We start from the raw sequence: 22,664 nt of genomic DNA on the forward strand, positions 1-22,664 counted from the left end.
GCAGAACACCATGAAATTCCAAAAGGTTCATGTATTTTTTTTCTTGCAACTGTGTATAGAGAACAGACACTCTGTATGTGGAAGTGTCTAATGCACATGTATAGATGGTGTACTGCAAATGTACTGTTCTTGTATATAATTTTCCTTGTTTGGATCTTAACAGAGTTTTGAGGAGTGGGCTGTTCTGTGGTAGAAAGTGTCTACCTCTGGTTGCCCTCTTCTCGCAGAGATTTCTCAGCCTAGTGCAGGGAATGAGTTGTAGTTCCTCTCTATGCATCCTGAGGTGTAGGTGATGCCCTCTTCTAAAGCTTGAAGCTGAGGTTGATCTGGCTGTCTTTGGAGCTCTAGTTCCTGAGCCACCCTGAGGAAAATAGGCCCATTGGTACAAGACTGAAATTGATCCTTAGATTACACATTGTGTACTCCTGAACCACATCTGATTTGATTAAGAGAGGGAGTGAAAGTGTAAACTCCTGTCGTGGTTTGAGCCCACCCAGCTAGTAACGAAGAACCACACAGTCACTCGCTCACTCCTGCCCCTCTCCTTTCGGGATGGGGAGGAGAAAATTCAATGAAAGGTCTTGAGGATGGTGATTAAGGACAGAGGGGGTTGAGTCATTCATCACTTATGACATGGACAAAGAACAGAGTAGAGTTGGGGAGAAAAAGCATAAATGTAATGCCACTACCACTTCAACTAAGCCAGCTAGATCAAAGTAGGATAGTGAGAGCAATAAATACAGCCGGATCTTAAATACATCTTCCCTCACACCTTCTTCCTGTCTACTTCCTTGCTCTTCAGGGGAGCAGGGGATCGAGGGCGGAGTGTGGTCTGTCCATTACTTATTGTCCTTGGCAATCTGTGCTCCTTAGGAAGAGGACTCTTCACAGTCTTTCTCTGCTGCTGTGTGGTGTCCCTCTCATGGGAAACAGTCTTCCTTGAACTCCTCCAGCACGAGTCCTCACCATGCCTGTGGGTCCCTCCCACGGGCCACAGTCTCCCTGCTCCAGCATGGGGGTTCCTTGGAGTCACGATACATTTCCAGTGTGTCCTCTGCTCCAGCGTGATCCTCTACTCAGGCATAATCATCTGCTCTGGCGAGGGTTCCTCCATGAGCCGTAGACTGGATGCTGCACCACCATTGATCTCCTTAGTCTGCAGGGCTTCCGCCTGCCATCTCTCCACAGGTCTTAGGGAAAGCTCTACTCACTGTCCTTCTTCCCCTGCTTCCTCATTGATCTTGGTGACCGCGTGGTTGAGCTGCTCATCTCCCCCTCCTCTACAAAACAAAAAAACCCTCCTCGACTTTTGTGTGACAGGGAAAAGAGACTAGCCCAACAGGTTTCCCCTCTTGAATATATTGATTTGCAGAGATGCTGGGGAAGGTTCTGGAAGTTTTGCAAGGAGACACCCCCATAATCCACCCTCTACCCAAAACCCCTGCCAGACACAAACCCATCAAAACTCCTCAATGACATTTAGATCGATGTTGTGATAAGACTTGAGACTAAAATATTTCTTTGATATTCCTGTATGATCACATTTTTGGCTCTGCACAGAGTTTACTGAATACAGTTATTGTGCAAAGTAGAATTATAAAAAATGCTATAGACTAAGGGAGAAAACTTGAAGCAGTGTTCTCCTAAAACTGTCAGGTTTGTATCAGTAAACTATTGGATTTTTAAGTTTTATATTAAAAGTTTTTAAACTTAAAAAGCTTAACAAATTTTTCCTGATGATTGTGGCTAGTAAGATCACGCTATAAGCTTGCATTAGTTCATGATGTCTTAACATAAGACAGTGTAGGACTGAGCAGTGAACTATAAGTCTAAATATGGGAGCAGGACATTTTTGAAATGAAAATAAAATTACACAGCTGCTTATATTTCAGTGTTTCTAATTATCAGGTGCATTAGAGTTATGTAAGATGTCATGCAAAACTCTTTGGAAAACAATAAGGAAAATAGTTGGCAGGAAAATCATGTATGTTTTTCCTTTACTTACACAAAAACTTAACTTGTAAAATACTCTTAACCTGGAAAAATAGATACTCAGAAGTAGGTGAAAATGCATATGCTCCACTTACATTGCTGTTTCAGTTTATCTAATGACTTTTGATTTCTAATAGGTGTTCACAGAATGACAGAATAGTTGAGATTGGAAAGGATGTCTGAAAGTCATCTGGTCCAACTCCCCTACTCATGCAGGGTCACCTAAACCACATTGCACAGAACTGTGTCCAGATGACTTCTGAGTATCTTCAAGGATAGACACTCCACAGCCTCTCTGTGCAATTTGTGCCAGTGCCTGGTTACCCTCACAGTAAAAAAGTGTTTCCTGATGTTCAGAGGAAACCTGCCATGTTTCAGTTTGTGCCCATTGCCTCTGGTCCTGCCACTGGGCACCACGGAAAAAAGCCTGGCTCTGTCCTCTTTGCACCCTCCCTTCAGGTATTTATATACATTGGTAAGGTCTCCCCTGAGCCTTCTCATCTCCAGGCTGAACTGACCCAGCTCTCTCAGCCTTTCCTCATCAACCCCTTAATCTTCCTGACACTCCAGCATGTTCCTGTCTTGTGTACTGGGGAGCCCAGACCTGGACACAGTGCCCAAGGTGTTGCTGTAGTAGTGCTGAGTAGAGGGGCAGGATCACCTCCATTGGCTGCTAGCAATGCTTCTAATGCAGCCCAGGCTATCATTAGCCTGCTTTGCTGCCAGGACATATTGCAGGTTAGTGTTGAACTTCATATCCACCAGGATCTCCTGGGCCTTCTTTGCAAAGCTGCTTTACAGCTAGCCAGCCCCCAGCACCTGCTGGTGCCTGGGAGTAGTTCTTCCCAGGGGCAAGGCTTTGTACTGGCTCTTGTTGAACTGCATGAGATTCCCATCAGCCCATTTCTCCAGCCTGTAGAGATCCCTCTGGATGGCAGCATGACTGTGGTGTGTCAGTCACTCCTTCCTGTTTTGCATCATCTGCAGAATTGCTGAGGGTCCACTTTGCCGCATCATCCAGATCGTTAATGAAGATACTGAGGAGGACTGCACCCAATATTGACCCATGAGGTACACTGCTAGATGCTAGTCTCCAGCTAGATTTCATGGCGCTGATCCCCACCTTCTGGCCCTGGCCATCTAGCCACTTTTCAGTCCACTTTGCTGTCTGTTCACCCAGTCTATACTTCAGCTTCACCATGAAGATTGTACAGGAGATGATGTCAAAAGACAATATCCACTACTCTCCTCTCGTCTGTGAAGCCAGTTGTTTCATTGTAGAAGGCTTTTCAGGGTGGTCAGGCACGAGTTCCTCTTTGTGAATCTGTGCTCACTCCTCCTGGTCACCTTCTGGTCCTTCACGTGTCTGGAGGAAGCAGTTTCCATATTTGTTCCATCACCTTCCCAGGGGTCGAGGTGATCATTCGAAGATTATCAGGAGCCCTGAAATTTCATGAATGGATAATTACTGTGGGTAGAGCACAAGCCGAGCAAGTGCAGCCCAAAGCGGCATCCCTGTTGAAGTTTTGAAATTAAATGACACAAATCTCCTTCTGATAAAATCTGGATGTAACTGAGTCTCTTGTAAAGAAAGATAGCCTCTTTAATTTGAAAACCTCCTGTTTCTAGGATATAAACTCAGTAGAAATCCTCTCATGAAATGCCATTATAGGATGTTTGTTGTCTGCTTGGCTAATGTGTCTTTAGAGCACAGTGTATGCCACCAAGGAAATGCATGGAATAGTTTCTGGGCTCGTGTACAGGGTGTGCTGTGCTTTGAGCGGGATTGTGGTTGCACGTTTCTTCTGATACAGGAGTGTGTATGTAATGTACATGTGTATGTGTAGGTTTATTTTTTTAAAATATATATATTCGTATATGTATTTATATCTTGTCTTTCTCAAAAAGCCACTATATTAGTCTTTCTCAGCCTTTGTGCTTTTTCTAAAGGAAGAAACATAACTTGCCCTTTACATCAGGTGCAGCTATGCTGGGAAGATTGTTGGGATCCTTCTAGTGCCATTTATGATGCTGTGTGTATATTTAAGTCACATACTGGTTGTACAGCTGTAATGCTCTTTGCTACTTACACGTTCTTTCCAAGCATGCATACTCAGCCCACATCACATACACCGTTGGAGTTATAGCCAGTAATTTTAGTGTCCTTTAAGTTTAGCTAAAACTTTGAAAAATATCATCTTATGCTAATAAAAACTCTGCAGCTCTTGGACCATGTTTACAAAGTTATTTTTAATTGTGAAGAAAAGGAGAACTATTTCTTGCATCTTTCTCTGACAGATACAGCACATGTCACTTGGATTCTGTGTTCATATTACTTATACAGCCAGCCTTGGGTGAACATAATGGAAGGACAGGCAGCAGTCTAGAATGACAGGAATTCAAGAAGACAGTGAAAATTAAAGGTTTGGATTTCTGACAGGCATCTTCTGAATCTTGCTGAAGTAATGTAAGATGTTATTGCCTCTGAAAGAGATGGTAACCAACTCTTACCAACTGTTACTGTGCTCTAACTAGAGACTGCCATTTCCCTAGTAGGATAGCAGAACACTTGTCATAGAGTCATAGAACAACCCAGGTTGGAAGGGATCTTGGAAGATCATCCTGTCCAACCTTTCCTGCGAAAGGAAACCTAGATGAGGCTATCTAGTGCCCTGTCCGATCACATCCTGAAAACCTCCAGTGATGACAGCTCTGCCACGTCCCCTGGAGAAGTTGTTCTAATGATTGCTTGTTCTCAAACAATCTCTGTGTAGTGACTTCATAGTACGTACCTGCGCCTTCACTGGTAAATAAAGTGCTCTACTGGAGTGTGAACAGGGGTGGTGGAAAGATGGGCTGGAGTTCCCTTCTGCTGCTCTGATGATGGCAAGAGGCTGGGTCAAACAGCTATGAGCAGTGGTGTCTGAAACGGTGATGTGCAGGTGCCAGGAGGACCCGCAGAACCCTCTTTTCAGAACCTTAAGGTTGCAATTTTTTCTTCTCATTTCAGACAACAAAACCATAGCCCATGTGTTATCCTTAGTTTAAAAAGAATAAAGGAAAAAAAACTCCAAACCACTTCCACTATTCTGCTATGTTTTAATTTTACACGTAGTTTCATGGTATTTATCTTTTTGCTACCAATATAGCGTATCAAGAAACAGTTGGTATTGAACGTCACCTTGGTTTTACAATAGAGACGGTTATTATACTTCCAAATAGATAAGATTTTTCTTCAAAGGTCATGTAATCATCACAGAATCATAGAACAGTTTTGATTGGAAGGGACATTTAAAGGTCATCTAGTCCAACACTGCTGCAGTGAGTTTGATCAACTAGATCAGGATGCTGAGAACCCCCTCCAACCTAACCTTGAACGTTTCCAGGGATGAAGCATCTACCAATTCTTTGGGCAACCTGTTCCGGTGTTTCACCATCCTTATAATAAAAAATTTCTTCCTCATATTTAGTCTGATATTAAAGTGTCTATTCTTTTATGCTGTTGTACAAATATTTTAATTATTTAATTAATTTAATTCTATTTTAAATGAAAGAATAACAGATTGATGCAAAATTTCTGTTCACTCATTTTACCAGTATGCTAAAAATTGTAGAAAGCTATCTGTGTAATTTTATGCATCTTGGTTTTAACTGAGTTGCTGAAAGTGTAGTGTTGCATTTCTGCAGAGTAAAACTGGCTTATAACTTTATTGGCATTAGTTTTGGAATCTGACGTTCTTATATGACTTCCCTTGTTCTTACCTTTATTGTGTAGTGTTTGAATTTCATTCTGCTATTTATTATTACACAGTCAGTTGCTTATTTTGCAACAAATTCTCTCTATAAAATAAATATCCTGTGTTTTGGGATTATTTTTCTTTTTGATGTGAGAGTTGTAACTAGAGTTATCATCTGTAACTTACCAGTAGATAGTAGTAATCCTCTGTTTGGAAAAACACGGGAAATGATCTCAGTAGTTTGTTTAAGTGTGCGTGTGCATATGCGTAACGTTTACCTGTATAAACTCATTTTAGGAATATCTTAGAATACTTGTATTGGTGGATGCTCCAAGTGTGATACTGACATTTTTAATAGTGTGCTCAATTAACTGTATTTAAACTTATAAAAAAATAAAGTCCTCTGTTATAAATCACTTGATACAGACAGGATCATTGTTGTTGGAAGAATTTGCCAAAACTAATGGGTGGCTAAATTTCTTAGTATCTAGATTAGCTTGTGCAAAGATGACATCTTATTTATTACTACCTCAAGACATCGGATTTTATGGCTTTATTTATTTCTGTTCTGTTACTTAGTCTAATAAGTTATGGAAAGTTGAAGTTGAAATCTTTGTGAGTTCCCAGCACTGGTTTTTGTAAATTAACAGAAGCGTTTTTTCACTATGGGAAAGCAGAATGTAAGCGTGTATTTAACATTGAACATATGCTGAAATACTTTGCTATTTTAGGTCTTGGTTGTTTGCTTATTACCCCCCCTTTCTTTTTTTCTTTTTGTCTTTGAATGCTATTAATGTATTGAATGATGAGAAGAACTTGTGTTTTCCTTTCCAAATGGTTGCTGTTCAAAAGGAGGTGCAGAGGAAAAAAAAAAAGAAAAAGAAAAAGGCTAACTGGGACCCCAACAAGTTGAGAGCTCTTAACATGCTTTTTCTTGAGTGTTCTTTCTTGTCCATATGGTAGGATGGAAAACATGTTTAATGTATGGTAATTAAGGAAGTCAGATGGAAAAAATTAAATCTAAAGGTACTTGTTACTTACTTAGTGTTTACTAAACAAAGCAGCAAAGCTGTCGTTCATCATTTTAAGATTAATTGCAAGTCAGTGCAGTAATAACGTAATAATTGTATTTCTGCACATAGCTTTAAATCAGTGATAAAACAGGGCTGAATTTAGACAACAGATTTATATTAGTACCTTATTAAAATTAGTTTTAATTAATCATAAGAAAGTAATATATGTTCAGTCTATTATCTCCATTTTTTCTATCTAAAAAAATGCTGTCATATAGTTCCTACCATAAATTTTAGACTAATCAGAAGTAACCTCTGAATTCTTCAAGAAAATCCTAGCTTCTGCTTTGCTTTTGATGATCACTAACTGGAGAAGAAAACGTTTGGAAAGATCACAGTTTTATACAGAAAATATTGTTGTTATTATTTAACAAGGAAAGTGGTAAAAGAAAGGTACCACAAGGCAGCTGGGGAATTTTTTGTTTAAAAAAAAAGCACTCAACACAAACAAGATAATGGTGTACAGAGCATCTACCACTGTATTTAGTTTGTAGTTGTCAAACTGCTGTAAACTGGACTCATGTTGTTGGAGAACAGACTTGTTTATAATGATAATGGAATTAACAGAATCACATAAAAATAAAGAATATGAGAAAGGAAATAGTTTTACCTAATTTCTCCTGTCCCCTTTTGAAATTTTTACTACATGTTGACTGTGTAATTGTATTTCTGTAGCAGGTGGAGTATTGCAGTTACAAGGACATAACCAGCAGCTCTTCTAGTACTAGCGTAAAAACAACTATTTACAAATCTTGAACCCTTTTTTCTTTAAGGACCACTACACCGGGAGAGACTAAACTTCTAGCGTCTGAAGTCTACGATATCCTTCAGTCTTCCAATGTGTCAGACACGGACAACGTGAATGAGATGAATTATCGTCGACGGAAAGCGCAGTTTTTCCTCGGCAGCACAAATAAGCGTGCCAAGACAGTGGTTTTGCATATAGATGGTCTTGATGATTCGGTAAGGAAACCTTCGGTGTTTATGTAGATAAGGCGTGCTGTACTGAGGTATATTTTGCCCACAAAAATAATATATCCAGGCTGCTTGTGTGGCATCGTCAACTGTCAGCAATTTCTGTGAACCATATTTCAAATTGCAGTATATAAAAAATATATATATATGTATAAATTGAGCCTACTCAGAGTATCTGAAGAAGTTGTTTAAAGCATTTTCCTTGCTGGCTTTTTAATTGCTCTTTCTTTCCACCTCTCCTAATTTTCCTTCCTTCATCAAGAAAAAATGGAATAAACAAGATACCTTCAGCAATTTCACTGAAGGATATCTTGTGGTTGTATCAGTGTGTTAAACTTAAAAAAAAAAGTTTCCTTTTGGTTATGAGATATTTCAGACTTTTTTTTTTAATTAGTCTTAACTTAGAAAATGCTATGTTTTCTTTGAGCTGATTTTGCTACATCTTTTCATTGTCTGTGAGATCTTTTCTACTGTAGTGACCAGAATGGCATTTGAGTTAATGAGGTCTCACTGAGTCTTTATGTAATGTCAGAATAACTTCTACAGATTTATCTACCATACCCCTGTAGATAACACCCCAGGGCCATGTTTGCCTTTTTACGGCTGCCAAGCAGCATGTAGACTGTTTAAGCATGTTATCCACAAGTGCCCTCCGGACTCTGTATCTTCAGTTTTGTACCCATTTTAAATGATCAGACCTGATCCTTTGCTTTGTTGCTTTGCATTTTGCCAAGTAAGCGTGTCCACAGGCCCAGTTTATCAACAGCGTACCCGTCGTACTGTTTTCATAAGACCATAGTTAATTCCTTTAGAAATAACATGCTGCTGTAGCTCACTTTGTACAAAGTAAATATTTTTTACAGTTTTGTCCTTCCAGCACTTGCTCCGTCTAGAAAGGCAGTGCTTTGTCAACACCATTGGCTTTTGTACTCTGGATTTTTTTTTCAATTCGGTCCAGTCAGTTGTCTCCTGTTAAGTTTGTTTTGGTTTTAAGCTTGTGGTTGATTTGTTTGTTCACAGGTATCTCCAAGCAAGAAATTTCATCCGCTTCTGCTTTTTGAGTTGAGATATTCTGGCTTTAGTCTGATTCTGTCTTAGAAGTGTTTGTGTTCTTCAAAAAATGGAAATTAGTGAGATTTGTGGAGCTTCTTTCTGAAACATCGAGGCAAACGTATTCTGAAAAAGTGTAGGATATTTAGATATTCAGCTCCAGAGAGCAAAATTGCAGGCTTCTGTAGTTGCCTAGAGCACACCAGCATGTTTTCTTAGCATGTTGTTGAAGAAAAGTAAAATCTGACTGTGCACTGGCTGGAGATGGCTGGTGTATGTAGCTCTGTAGCTCTTCAGGTGATTAAAGAAATGTTAGTGATACTGTAGGTGCTCACCCAGCAGTTAAACATCCCTGTAATGCTGTGTTAAATGTCACGATAAACTGGGACAAGGAAGATGATGGAGGATGTAAACAGTAAAAGCAACTTAGTTTCATTCAACAGTTTATTCCTGACTTAATTAGCAAAGAGTATTGGGTGGCACATAGAGTGTTAAAAGGCACAGTATGTAAACACAGGGCTGTAAACGCTGTGTTCTCGGTTTACCTCTTGTTAGGAGTGATTGCAAATTCTACAAATGTTTGTGGATTTTGAAACCTCAAATAGTAGATATTGATTGTTTCAGGAAGGAAGGGGAAAGGTCATATGCTGTTTAATGTGGGGTCAGATATTTTTATTTTAAGACATAATTACCAAACTTGGTTATAAGCGTGAAAAAAAAAACCAAAACGAAAAAAATGAATCAGTACTTGAAGTGTCTGTGGCCTCCCCATCAGTAGTTTTCTAGTCTGTCCATTTTAGAAGTATTTGTTAGGGTATGGTAGTCAGGGTTTGGCGTGCAAGAGAATAACCTAAATTTCACCTGCCCTACCCTGTATGTGTCCTGCCATGTGCCCATGCTTTGGGAGTACCATGCAGAAAGATGTCTAGCTGGGTACTGCTGGTGGTTGTGCCTAACTGCTGTAGGCAGACAGACTGTGTAAAGGAGAGGCTGCCAAGCTTCCAGTTTGTCAGGAGTCTGTATGGACCCTGTTTTGCCTTTAGGAAGCGATTCACCAGTTATCACTGAAGCCTTATTTTGAATTCAACTGATGTGCCTGGGATTTAACCTGGGATTAATTCTCTCAAAGAATTGCTATATATCCATGTAAGCCTAAATTATTTGTTTAGGCTAATAAGATACGAATGTGTTGCTTCTTGTGTCCAGAAGTAGTTTCGGCTTTCACTCATGCAAGGCAACCTGTCATCTTTGCGTCAGATATTTCCTGCATATAGAAAAGGTAGCCTACCCGGCAAAGTTATTTTTGTAAATCTCAGAAATGTTAAGTATTTCAAGATAAAAACTTACATGAATTAATTGTTTCAATATATATGATAAAACACTAAAAACCTCCCTATGCTTCAGTTGTTTTTTCCAGAGATTAAAATTATTTAATTTACTTATTGTGCATGAAACTATCCCAAATATTCACCAGTGATTATTTGATAACTAACATAAATATGCTTTGAAATAACATCATTATTTTGAACCTGTGTAAAGCTGTCAGTTTACTTCCGGTACAGCACGTCTTTTTGTTTTTCCCCTTCTGTGTTAGCAGTCTCTCTTTTTTGTTACATTCATCTTGTGCAAATATTAATAAGAAGAAAAAGTAGAACATTGTAAGATAATGTAGAACAGCTGCAACTAGTACAAGTCAATGTAATGTTACAGCACAGTAGGCGATGTCACTTGCTTTAAACATAGCATTCTGTGGGTTATCAACCAAATATTTTCTCTTTGAGATAAGAATTAGGCTTATGCTGCACAGTGATTTCTGTGAGCTGCCACAGATGAAGCTGCTGAAAGATACAACAGCTGCTTTGATGCATTCCGTCAGTATGGAGGCAAGGTGTCTGATAAATAGCAACTTAAACACTAACTACTCATCAATGAGCACTTCAGTCAATCAGAACTTAACCAGAGGGGACTGTTTAGCTGATCATACGGAGAAAAACATTCTTTGCTTTTCAGCACTTTTCTCTAATTATTTACAGTTGATTCCATCCTTCTTTGACTTCTAAAGGGTAAGCAATTTTTTTTTCATGGTAAGAGAGTCTAATCTTTGTGCACTAAAATATAAGTCGTAGTTTTTATTTTACAAAAACACAGTTGAGTAACCGCCTGCCCTCAGACCTACAGGAATTCCTTAAGAGTTAATTGTGAGTTTGTTCACATGGTGTGTTATGGAAGTACTTTAGTTGTGGGATTTTTGGTTGTTTTTCAGTCTCGAAGAAATCTTTGTGAAGAAGCCTTGTTGAAAATTAAAGGTGTTATTAGTTTTACTTTTCAAATGGCTGTTCAAAGGTGCGTGGTCCGAATTCGCTCGGACTTAAAAGCAGAGGTAAGTGCTCTATAACCCTCCAGATCCTCACATTATGACGTTCTGTCACACTAAGCTCTTGGTTTCTCCCTTGAATATAGGCGTTAGCAACAGCAATAGCATCGACGAAAGTTATGAAGGCACAGCAAGTTGTGAAAAGTGAGAGTGGTGAGGAGGTAGGATGTGTATCTTTCTAAATATCAGTTGTTTTAGCTCAGCTGTATCTTTATGACTGTATCTTTAACCTCTGTGCCTGTGACATCTCATGCCAGGCAAAATTGTGTAAGTGGGAGTGCTACACGTGCGGTACGAGATGATGAAAAGGCACCTGATGTCGGGACATGTATAGATAGAACAGTTTTGCAGACCTTGTTGTTCAGGAGGAGGACAGAAATGCTGTGATTGTTTCTCTCCTTGGCAATATGAAAAGGATTACAGTGAACCTTCTTTTCTGGGGCTGTAGTTGAAGTATTCTTATTTCACAACTACAGTAAAAGGGCTTTGTCTTTATTTGATAGGTTTTCTTCCACATGAAGCCAAAGCTTTTCTTGCGTGTCTTCTAAGCGTAGTAGATCCCAGATATATAGTAGGTTCCATTTATATTCTCATTGTATAGGGGGGTGGGGAGGAGTCTCACAACATGCGTGCTTGTCATCCTGAATATCTATTTATGTGTGACTTTCATTCTTGTAAGTTACAACATAGGACGTAATTTTAATCTGTTGTGTTTTTTCTTTAATCAGATGCTAGTTCCGTTCCAAGATACTCCAGTAGAAGTAGAGCAGAACACAGATCTACCTGAATATTTACCAGAAGATGAAAGCCCTACTAAGGAACAGGACAAAGCAGTGTCTCGTGTTGGGTCACACCCAGAAGGTGCAGCAAGCTGGCTCAGCACAGCAGCAAACTTTCTATCGAGATCTTTCTACTGGTGACTTGTATTTGGTGTTGAAAGACTGTGTGAATGAACCAACAGGGGGGCCAGTTTTCCATTGGTGTGGTGAACTGCCAAGTGCAATTTGCAATAAATCATCACAGAAATTTTAGATAAGCAAATGTATGCTGCATTTTACATTTTATTGGATGTTTAGCCTGATAGGGCAGGGGTCAAAGGACAGAGGCCTCCAATCAATTTGTTCTTTCATTTATTTTTCATGTAGATTTTACTGCTTTACTTTTTAAAAATGGGTCCACTCTTATATACCAAATGTTTATGCATATAGAGCTTTGAGTTTGACTTCAATGACACACATGATAGGGAGAATCCGTTTAAACTCTCAGGGCCTCTGTGAAAGAAAATTCTTAATAGCTCTAGCTGTGCATTAAATGAAATGCCCTTTTTTATTTCTGCATCCTCTTGGACTAACACTGTTTTGTTTAATTTTCTAGATTTTTACTCCAGAGAAAAATATAGTCTGCCTCTTTTTTTGCCTTTATTTTTGCCAACCATGTTCACAGCGTGAGCGCGACGTTCCCCTTTTGCTATTAAACTAGAATCACTACAGACTTGAAATTTATAACCCTTTTATATATATGGATTTTTTCCAGCCTGCCCTTAACCGTTGGAGTGCTTGAGATTAAGAAATAAGGAATCGAGTAAACACAAGTATGTATACATACATTGTACAGTAAATAAACTAGAACATATTTGTAATGATGGGTGTGACTGACTGATATATATATACATATAACTAATAAATACCACTGCTATTTAGGCTAGCTGGGAAGACTGTAGCCAAAAAAAAAGCTGTGGTCTAATGTAGTGATGACCCCTTGCAGCTCTGTCAGCAGAGAGTAGAGGGATGTAGACTGTATTTAGTTAAGAAATGGTGTTCACTGTTAGCAAATATTTAATGGTAACTGAAACTTTAAACTTGAAGAATGAATGCCTCCTTTTGCCACAGTGCCACACTTACAAATTTTGACTTTACCCCTTGTTATTTTTTTACCTAACAAATCTGATACGTAATTACTGTTCCCTCCCAGTGTCTTTCATGAGACTCCCCTGAAAGTACATCAGCTTAGATAGGCTTAAAAAAATATGCAATTGGCTTTACTTTGTTACTTACAGACAGCATAGATTTAAAGATGTCTTGGTAAATTCTGTGGCCAGAAGTGATAGTAAAGGCGAAACTTGATAGAGAATAGTATGTATCTGAGCTGTTAGTAAACACTGTGTGCCTGAGAGGATTCCATACACAGTGCTTGAAGACTGCAGTGCCACTGCTTTATTGCACTGGAGAAGTACAGCTGAGAACTTTAAATACTGTTATAAACCTCATTATACAATGCTTTTTTGTGGTAATGTATTTGCGGTAATATTAATTATGTTTACCACTTGGAGACTCAGAAAAAAAAAATCTAATGCATCAAAGTTATTCCCCTCTGCCTATGCACAAGGAATAAAAAAAATAAATCACACTGTCATAATACTGCAGACATGCTGAGGAAATAGTAATGTAAAATAATAATACAGGTCAGAGTTCACCCACTCAAGTTAATTGTCGTTCTAGGATAAAAAAGAAACAAAAGCTTGTTGGCAAGATGTCTCATGTTTTTTAATATATCTAGTTTATTTTTGATTCAGGTTTACACGCACAGATTGAAAATACAGGCTTTTCAGGGCATGTATTGCTTTAAATATGTAATACTACTCATATTGCTGTCTAGAATGTTACAGTACCAAATGTGTTTGAAAAGTCCTCTGGTTCTATAGCCATGAATGCAGAGTTTTATTTTTCTGCATTAACATCTGTTTGCATTTGCATTACTGCACATCTATTTACTAAAAGACTACACCCTTTGGATATTAATGGTTCAATACCAGTAGGTATTACAGTTTGTTTGTGCATTCAGTCTGTAGGTGTGCTTTTATGACAGTATTGCAGCTCTTGTAGAACAGTTTAAGGCATCTGTAAAAGTTTTTGAAATATATTGTAAAATAATAAAGGATAATATAACTAAAAAAAATATGACTGGTGCCTTTTTAAATGTCCGAACAAAGGCTGGTGCCTTTTTAAATGTTCTGACAGCCTTTAAGGTATTTGTGGTATTAAAAGTATATCTTTTTAATCTTTAATTTGAGAGGAATGCAAGTCATAGTGAGACCTTTGCTGCTTATTGCAACGGGGCTTTTGTGTATGTTTAGAACTTGCTTGCATTTTAAACAAAGTTTTTGTAAAAAGTAGGTAAGTAGAAGCTACTTAAGGACATCATCTCAAATTCATTCTTCTGGGTTGTTTTTGGACACTAGTTTTCTTTAATAACCTGCTATGTAGGTCCTGTTTTTTTAAGGAAATTCAGAAGAACCAATGTTCCGGGAGAAACATATTATTTTGAAAAAATAATACGTTTTATTATGAAATGTATTATTTTGAAAAAAACTAAAGACACAGCATACAGTAAGTAATTTTACATTAGTACTTTTTCAGAGGCCAGATTAAGGATAAGAAAGCCCTTATTGCTCTGACCTAAAGAAATGACCAAAAAAAAAATTACTGCAAAATTAGAAGCTTCTAAAAAAAAGCTGAACTGGGAGACAGAGCACTGCTGTTGTGTCGCACTACTTGCAAAGTGTTTGATTGCCAAGAGAGCCACTGCACACATCATGGTTTAAGCTCTTGAATTGTCCTAAGGTTATTGCTGTGTACAGCATAATAGAATAATCGCTACCATGTTTCTTCATAATAAGAGTAAATGCTGATGGGATTGGTAGAGGCAAAATTGAGGCTTGTAACTGTGCCTCTGCAAACAGCTGTCAAAGCACTGTAAGCATTCTGCAGTATTGTGAAATGCAATATACTCCAGCTTTCCCCCTCCACAATCACCTATGGCTTCTTCTGTACAAAAATAGCTGATGTTGCCGAGTTTTGCCATAGGCCGTGTGAGCTGATGGGGAGAGTACTGTGTGGGGCTAATTCAGAGGAAAACATGGAATACCTAGGCAGATGCAAACTGGCAGGTGTGAAGTACTCCTGTAACTGCCTGTAATGTAAAATAAAACGTGGGTGCTCCTTTGTGCCTCTGTACAGCGCTCCAGCTGTCAACTGGTGGAGTTTAAAAACATACCTAATAAAAAGCAGCAGCAGCATTCCTTTATTCATTTTGCGGGAGGCTGGGCCATGTAGTCTCCCCTGTTTCTTCATGTGTACCGAACTGAGTTCCTAAAATGGGAACAAATTATTCATTAAGGATTGAAAATAAATTAAGATACAGATGAGAATAACCTCTCAGCCCATCTTAGATTCTGACTGTAATTCTCCAGGAACAGTTGAGAGCACATTACTTGGCGAAAGGGGGTGAGTGGTGGGGTCACTGGAGACTTCTTCACTGGAGACTTCTCCAGTGAAGTATAGCATCTAATTAGCCCCAGGGGTGAGACTGGCTGCTAAGATTCCTACTCTAAAGGTTAATATAAAGCTGTTAGAAAAAGAAATTGTCCTATTTCTTGTGGTGTATAAGGAGCAGGCAATGCTCTGCTTGTTTAGCCTGCTTTACAAGCAGGTTTTGAATAGGGGTGAAAAAAACTGATTTAAATTTGCAGTACTTTGCATGTAGACTGGTTAAAGCATGGAAGGTGAAGTCTGCCTCTGTAAGATGAGGTAGAATTTACAAAATTTAAAAATTTCTTTGTGTTACTGTTCATTTGTGGACTTGTTGCACTAGGCTTGTTAGTGACTGGAATAAATTAAGATCAATTAAAGCAGTTAAAGTTGTCTGGATATTCAGAAACATCTGAGAGAAGATGCATGCTCTTACCATATTTTTGTGCCAGTTGTCATGGTAGAAGTTGTTTATTATGTTAGTATCTGCAAGATGCTATCTGGATTAAATTGCCGGCAGCTCGATCTCTTCATGGCAGGAAGACTTCACAGAGCTTGGAACTTAAATAATCTCCAGCAGCATTTATTAGTTTCCTGGTGCCTACAGTTCAGGTCAGCTACTCGGACCAGTGTTTCCAAAGAGCTGAATCAAATCACAACTGAAAACAAACTTCTTAGGTAAAAAGCATTCCTGTGCCAGCAGTGTATGGCAGTGTGTCTGACTGGCATGAAAAGGGTCTTTGAAGCAGCAGATAGAGAAAACAGAATACCACAAAGCCACCGCGTGACGGGATTGTTGCTTTCATTGTCTGCGGGACCACTGAGTTAAGTGTAAATACCAAAGATAGTGGAGAACTGCTGGTTTGAAGTAACGCTTTACTGTTTCATACCTCTTCTTCTTGAGGTCCTTCAAGATTGTGAGCGTGCTCTTCCACCGGAGCAGGGAATTGCTGTGTCAGCTTCTCCATGAGCACTGTCCCCTCTGGGTGCATGGAGGAGTTACAGGGGAGGGCGAGCCTCCACGTGCACAGGTGGCGAGCTCGCAGGGAGCAGCCAGCACTCTGTTCATGCCTAACATCCCACAGAAACGCGAGCATCCGTAACAGGAGGTCTTTACTAAAGGTGTTTTTCCACTAGCCTCATTTTACAGACTGTGCAGCTGAGTCTGTTTACCCGAATCGCTCAGGAATCCTGGGAAGTGTAAACTGTTATGAGCTGCCTCTGATTCTTAGTTTGTGCTTTGTGACAAAAAATAAGCTGAAATGCCCTCTGTTTTAAGAGACGCCTTTGCACTGTCTGAACTCCTCTGGCCCGCACTGGAAAAGTCAAACCTGTCATAAGCAACTTTCCTCACTGAGTTATATGTAGGATTGCGTCATGAGCGTAGTTGAAAGCCAATTTTCTTCTTAAAGTAGTCCCTACTGATTTGTTGAAGTTCTAAGTAAGGAAGAACTTTTACTAACAAATGCCCTTTCTAGTTGGTTTCCCACAAAAAAATTTAGCTGTCTCTGCTTGTATTGTGGTATTCTTTAGAAAGCTTTGTGCACCGCAGTTTATTTCAGCAGAGCTACCTGTGTAAAGCGCCCAAAGCATCTGCCAGCTTCATGCAAGTTAAAGCATCACCCAACAGTGATGCTTAAGCCCTTTCCAGCAGTTAATGCCCTTAGTGGTTTTTGATCCCTAGTTACTTCCCCAAGAAGGCGTGATCGCTTTTGTAGATTCCCCAAATGTACACCATTATGTAGTTGATATGAACTTGATATTTCATTATAATTACTTTTCAAGAGCTTGTTCTAGCTAAATTTCCCTCCTCCACCTACATATAGCACAGGTTCAAAGTCGTAACACAAGATGTCGCATTTACATGTGACCTTTTGTTCATGCTTCCTTCATTGAAAGAAGAATGCACAGTGTGTTGATTTGGACTAAGCTTTGAGGGGCAGGTAGATGATCCAGCATGGGGACTCCTGTTTTTAGGAAGGATGAGAGGGAGGGAAGTGAAGCTGGAAGCTTCTTTTCCCAGAGAAACTGGCTCTTCACTTTCAAAAGGCTGTTTCTCCTGGCCTGAGGAACTGCACCAATTTAACATTACATGAGACTGTCTAAAGGTGATGGTTTAATTTGTATTATTGCAGGATTAATTTTTTTAAAATAAAAACTTAAACTACCATAATAGATTTTTGATTATGAAACTCTATATTGTTAATATGGAAGTCCCATGTTTAATATTGACAAAGTCATTTGCTTTCATTATCCTAGTATAAAACGGAAACCTTATATGTTGTCCTTGGTTTCATGGCTTTGCCTCCTTTGCTACAACAAATATGAGCTGTAATGCTTTAGCAAATAACCATTATTGTTTATACACTGTAATTCAGTGGGATGTAGTAAATGGCACATCTTAAGGAGTCTATTTCTTTGCATATAAAATACCTTTAAAGCTTACTGAAGGTGAAGAGTGGCTACTACTTAGCTCTCAATTGTTGGCTACATTACTGAAACAATGAAGATATATCACCCACTATAATAGCAATATAGCAGCCATTTAACATAGTCGAGCATTAACTCTGTCATTTAGGCTGCCGAAGCAATCTTATTATTATAGTCAACGTAGCTGGTTTTGTTTCTCCATATGTGTAGATGTTCTGGTGTATAAAATGCATTGCTGTTTGTTGCAATAAATTGCATGCACTCAGAGGCTACTCTTACTATTTGAATGAAGTTATAGCTGGACACTTCAGTAGAACAAGCAAGGTTGAAGTAAATAATGACTAGTTTTGAAAGCTTTTCTTCTGTGATAGTTCCAACAATGAAATGGCTCTGGGCCCTCCTACAAGATTTTGTTCTAAGAAAAAAAAAAGTGTGCTTTTCTATATAAGCTGTGAAAAACGCTTCTTGAAACATAACTTTGCAGTACTTATTATTGAAGATGTACATGCTACCCATTTCAAAGATAGGACCCTTCATGTGAAAGCTGGTGATGGCTAGTTCTTCACCTGGGATGTCTCGGTGACCCCTTTAATGTTGTGTTTGCAATTTATATTTGTGTGTCTGGCTAGGTAAGTTGAGAATGTCATATTGTGCTCTGTCTTTTTTGTCTTCAGCCTTCTGCGTATATGTGTGTATATATATATATGTACAACACCCTCAGTATATTGAACTCTGATGCAGGTATCGCTAGTGCTTTAACTAAATAATCAGGTGCAATTCGATCTAGGGTTTATAAATTATTATAAGGAAATGGTAGTTATTAAGGGAAGCCACCAAAAAAGCTTTAGAACTTTTAAAAAGTGCAACGTATCTAAATTTTTTAAAAAATGCTTTATTGAGACACTGTTCATAATCTGCAAGATAATACATAAGCAAGCATGATACTGACACTCTGTAGAGTGGATTGACACCTGGTAAACGACAGTAAGAGCTAGATCTCACTATTACTTGTGAAGACCCTTAACGTGTAAAAGTTCCCTGAGTTATTTAAGTTAAACAAATTAGAGAGAAGAAAAGGACCTAACGCCATAAAATGAAGCTCGAATGGAGCTCAGCCCCTCCCAGGTCCTTTTTTGCCCCTTGTCTCGACACCATCACCACCAGACTGCAGCAGGGCCCATAAAGTGGGAGCTGTGGGGAGGAGTGGACCCTTTGCTCGTCTGAGATGAGCATTGAGTGAAAAAAGGTGAGGCCCACGGGAGTTGCTCCTGTTTGCTTTAGTATTTTTAATATTAGCTTTAATTCCCAGTACTTCAATATTCCAGTAATGACAGCTCATAAAGACCCATATCCTGAAAATGGGCTTTTGTCTTTAGAAGCCCCTCTTTGACCAGCCAAAGCATTAACACTCCAGGAACAGCATTTCTTGTGCAAAATCGATGTATTGCTATTCTGACTAAACAATGCTATGGTTATCTTTCTGTTTGGCTTGTTGGATAATCAGCCACCATGGGGAGAGGGTAGAAAGGGATGTCTTTAAAGAAATTCTCCATTTGGAGAGCTCTAAGGAGACTTAAGTCTGGCTTTCATATACATGCTATGTGGTTGCCTCTAAAAAGCTTTGTGCTTAAATGCCACCGGCGAACACTTTGTTTCCTTGAGGATAGGAGTACCCAAAGCCAAGCACCCTGCTGAATCCTGAGCCCTGGAGCCAGCTCTATATGCCACAGGGACCTTTGAAAGGCTTCTTCGGAAAGCCACTGCCTCACTTAGCCAGATGGAGAGCAGCAGAAGCTGTAGCTAAAGCACTTCTAGAGCTTATGGCAGCTGCTGAGTGATGATTTTGGGATCACCTAAATGGACAATAACCAGTATCCAGCAAACTTTCAGTATGTGGTCCTAGTGACTACAGCCCATCTCGAGTACCCACCTACTCCTAGACTGAAACGGCAGCTGGCATCAGCTACTCAACCAATCCAATTTACTTTCAATCACACCATTACTACAACCTCCCTCCTCCATCTGTGTAAACATATGTCTTTGTTAAACACCACCATTTGTACAGGATAAAAATTGTCAATGCTGACAAAAATGCCCCCACATAATGCTGTTGTGATTGCAATGTTGTCCTTAAGCTGATTTTAAAGAAGAAGTCTGTGAGCTGATCAACATCTTCCACTGTATTAGTGGGAAACTTCTTCAATAGAAATAAATCTAGTAAAAAGGTTTTATTTTGTCTATGGCTAATGTGGTCTCCCTTTTCTAAGACTCAGCTTTTACAAGCCATACAGTAATTGTTGGTTGTGGTTTGCAGGGCCACAGTGATATCTCAGAGCAATCACTGTTTCATGAGTAGTCTTTTCTAATATTAGTGTGTTATCTTGGCAAGAACATATTTCCTTCATACCTTTCTGTGTCTGGCCCTTAAACCAGGCAAGGGAAATAGTTACAACTCTGACAAAAAATTGTGGTTATTCGTGATTGCTCCTTGCACCAGCTTTTCTTCAGAAATGACTGCTACTGGACTCTGTACACTTTCCCTTCTTCTTTTTTCCATAGTAGAATGCAGCACAGCTTGGCCTATCCTATAACATAACTGTATGTCAGCACAATTGGGGGTCTCCACTCTCTAAACCTGAGCATTATAAAAGAATATAAAGTGGGTGAAGGTAGCTGTTTACACAAAGGAAGTGCTAAGTTGCTGTGGGAGACATCCAAATGAAACACTGAGAACCAAATCTCTCCCCTGCCCAAGGGAAGGAGAGGAGATCTGGACACCCACCAAAATCATGGCAGTGCTTCTTGCTGGACCACCCTGTAAACCACTGGCTTTGTCATCACTGAGGCAGGGAAACTGGTTTTGGTTTCTGGACCTGAGCTGCTCATTCTTTGGGACCTTAACTCCGGAGACTTAAAATTAACAGTCCTCTTCATAGAGCTAAATAAATCCAGTACTGCTAAGTCAGGACTTCTCATCTTGCTCCAGCACTTATCTGCACAGAGTGTGAGCTCCTTAGATCCGAGTAAGCGGGCATTTTCTTTTGGGCAAACCTGCTTCCTCTACTGCATGCTTCACTCCTTTTTTTTTTTTTTTTTTTACAATAATCATTGTGTTGTCATCATCACTGTACTCCTCCATCCATTCAGTCCTGGAAATACTAAACTGTTGTTAATGAAGTCCTACCATGAACCGGGCTTAGATTCCCTGAGGATTTAAAAACAATCTTTTCAAAACAATCTTTTCATTTCTTGCTCATTTTCTCCAGCCATTTGGGTATGCTAGAGTGCAGTTCCAACCTATTTTTCCCACTCTCTCTGCAGCTGTGAGGATTAGGGATGTTTGGGTTTTTAATGTAAATTAAGACTTTGCACAATTGCTTTCCCCTTGCAAAAGCAAGCATCAGAAAAACGAAACAAAGCAAAACAACCAAACCCTGTAATAAGATTAAAACAGCTTTCCATCCTTCTTACTTTGGTAATTCATATGCTTCCTCACTGGCCCCTGTTTTATTTTCTGGTGTTTTGCACTGCCTTTTCCCACTTTCCTGGCTCAATGGTTTTGTGAAGCATTCAAGATCTTCAGTATTTGTTTCTCCCTCTACTTTGCTTACCCTAACTCTGCATCTCACTTTTCAGTCAGGCAAAGCAGGGCAACAGGCAGAGATTTTCTCTCTGCTCATTTGTTTTTCAACCAGGTGAAGTGCTTCCATCAAGCCAGAGGTACTTGACCAAGCAGCATGGGTGTAAAGGCTGGGGTGTGGAGGGGTCTGGTAGCAACTCTTACCCCGCACTTCTTATGAAATTGCAAAAAATTGTTTCTGAGATGAAAAGATTATGAAGAGAGGCTGCATCACTTCCCCTCCTGCATGATTCTAGTATGAACTAAAATGTGTGATGCCAGGAAACTCATTTATTCTGTGTTTCAAAGTATTGGTATCCCGCCCCCTGCTAGGGACCTGGGTGGCTGCTGGTGCAACCCACCAGCACCGACAGCAGACTCCTGCCTTGTACCAGCCCAGATATTTTTGGTGATCTAGCCTTAATCCCCAAGCTGCTGCTTAGTGGTTTATGACTGTTTAAATGTTATAAAGTTTCTAAGGAGGCACTTTTTTATGGGTTCATCTGGCAGTTCTGATGAAAAACGGAAAGTTGTGCCCTGGCCTCTGAACTCAGGGTTCTAGTTGGGCTGGAGGCTCAGTCTCCATTTCCCCCACTGTCCTTCCACCACCTTCAGCAAAGGAGCAAAGGTGAGGTGGGATCCGCTGGCTTCCCAAATAACCAGACGCTCGCTGCAACACCTTCCCCTGATGCGCTTTCACTCCAGAGTTCCTAATTCAGCCTTTGGAGTCCTAACATGTATTTCGACCCTGATTTTAAAAGGTCTTTGCATTGCCTGCCTGGCCACGCAGATGTCTGGCTGTTTGGGGAGAAACTCCACGTTTCCCTCCCGTGGGATCTTTGCCCTTCTCTCGGCTGCTGGGCTCTGCGTTCATTCCCGTCCCTGCCCATGTGGTCCCGGATCAAACACAGGAGCTGCTCACGGTCATGGATGTTCCATCGCCTTGGCGAGGCTGTTAAACGCGGTTATTCCCTCCCGGCCAGCAGCTGACACTGTCCTCCTGAGGAAGGTATATCCATCGCCCTGTTGAAAATCCCCCTGCGAATCGAAAGAACGCTAATTAATTCCTATCAAACGTGTTCCTATTCTCATTATTGCCCAAGTGCG

The 22,664-nt window shown here is 39.8% G+C and overlaps 1 protein-coding gene across 1 annotated transcript; it reads left to right on the plus strand.

Annotated features, from left to right (window-relative positions):
- Nucleotides 1-7,575: 7,575 nt before the first annotated feature.
- On the plus strand, nt 7,576-14,156 carry ARMC1 (armadillo repeat containing 1; the record flags this gene model as incomplete). The annotated part of the gene is made up of 4 exons (XM_009865630.1): nt 7,576-7,765; nt 11,091-11,207; nt 11,288-11,362; nt 11,930-14,156. Coding segments are annotated over 4 exons (574 nt in total), but the record flags the coding sequence as incomplete, so codon positions are not given.
- Between the last annotated feature and the right edge of the window lie 8,508 nt (nt 14,157-22,664).

Source organism: Apaloderma vittatum, unplaced genomic scaffold, assembly GCF_000703405.1.
Source record: "Apaloderma vittatum isolate BGI_N311 unplaced genomic scaffold, ASM70340v1 Scaffold41352, whole genome shotgun sequence".
NCBI classification, from domain to species: Eukaryota; Metazoa; Chordata; class Aves; order Trogoniformes; family Trogonidae; genus Apaloderma; species Apaloderma vittatum.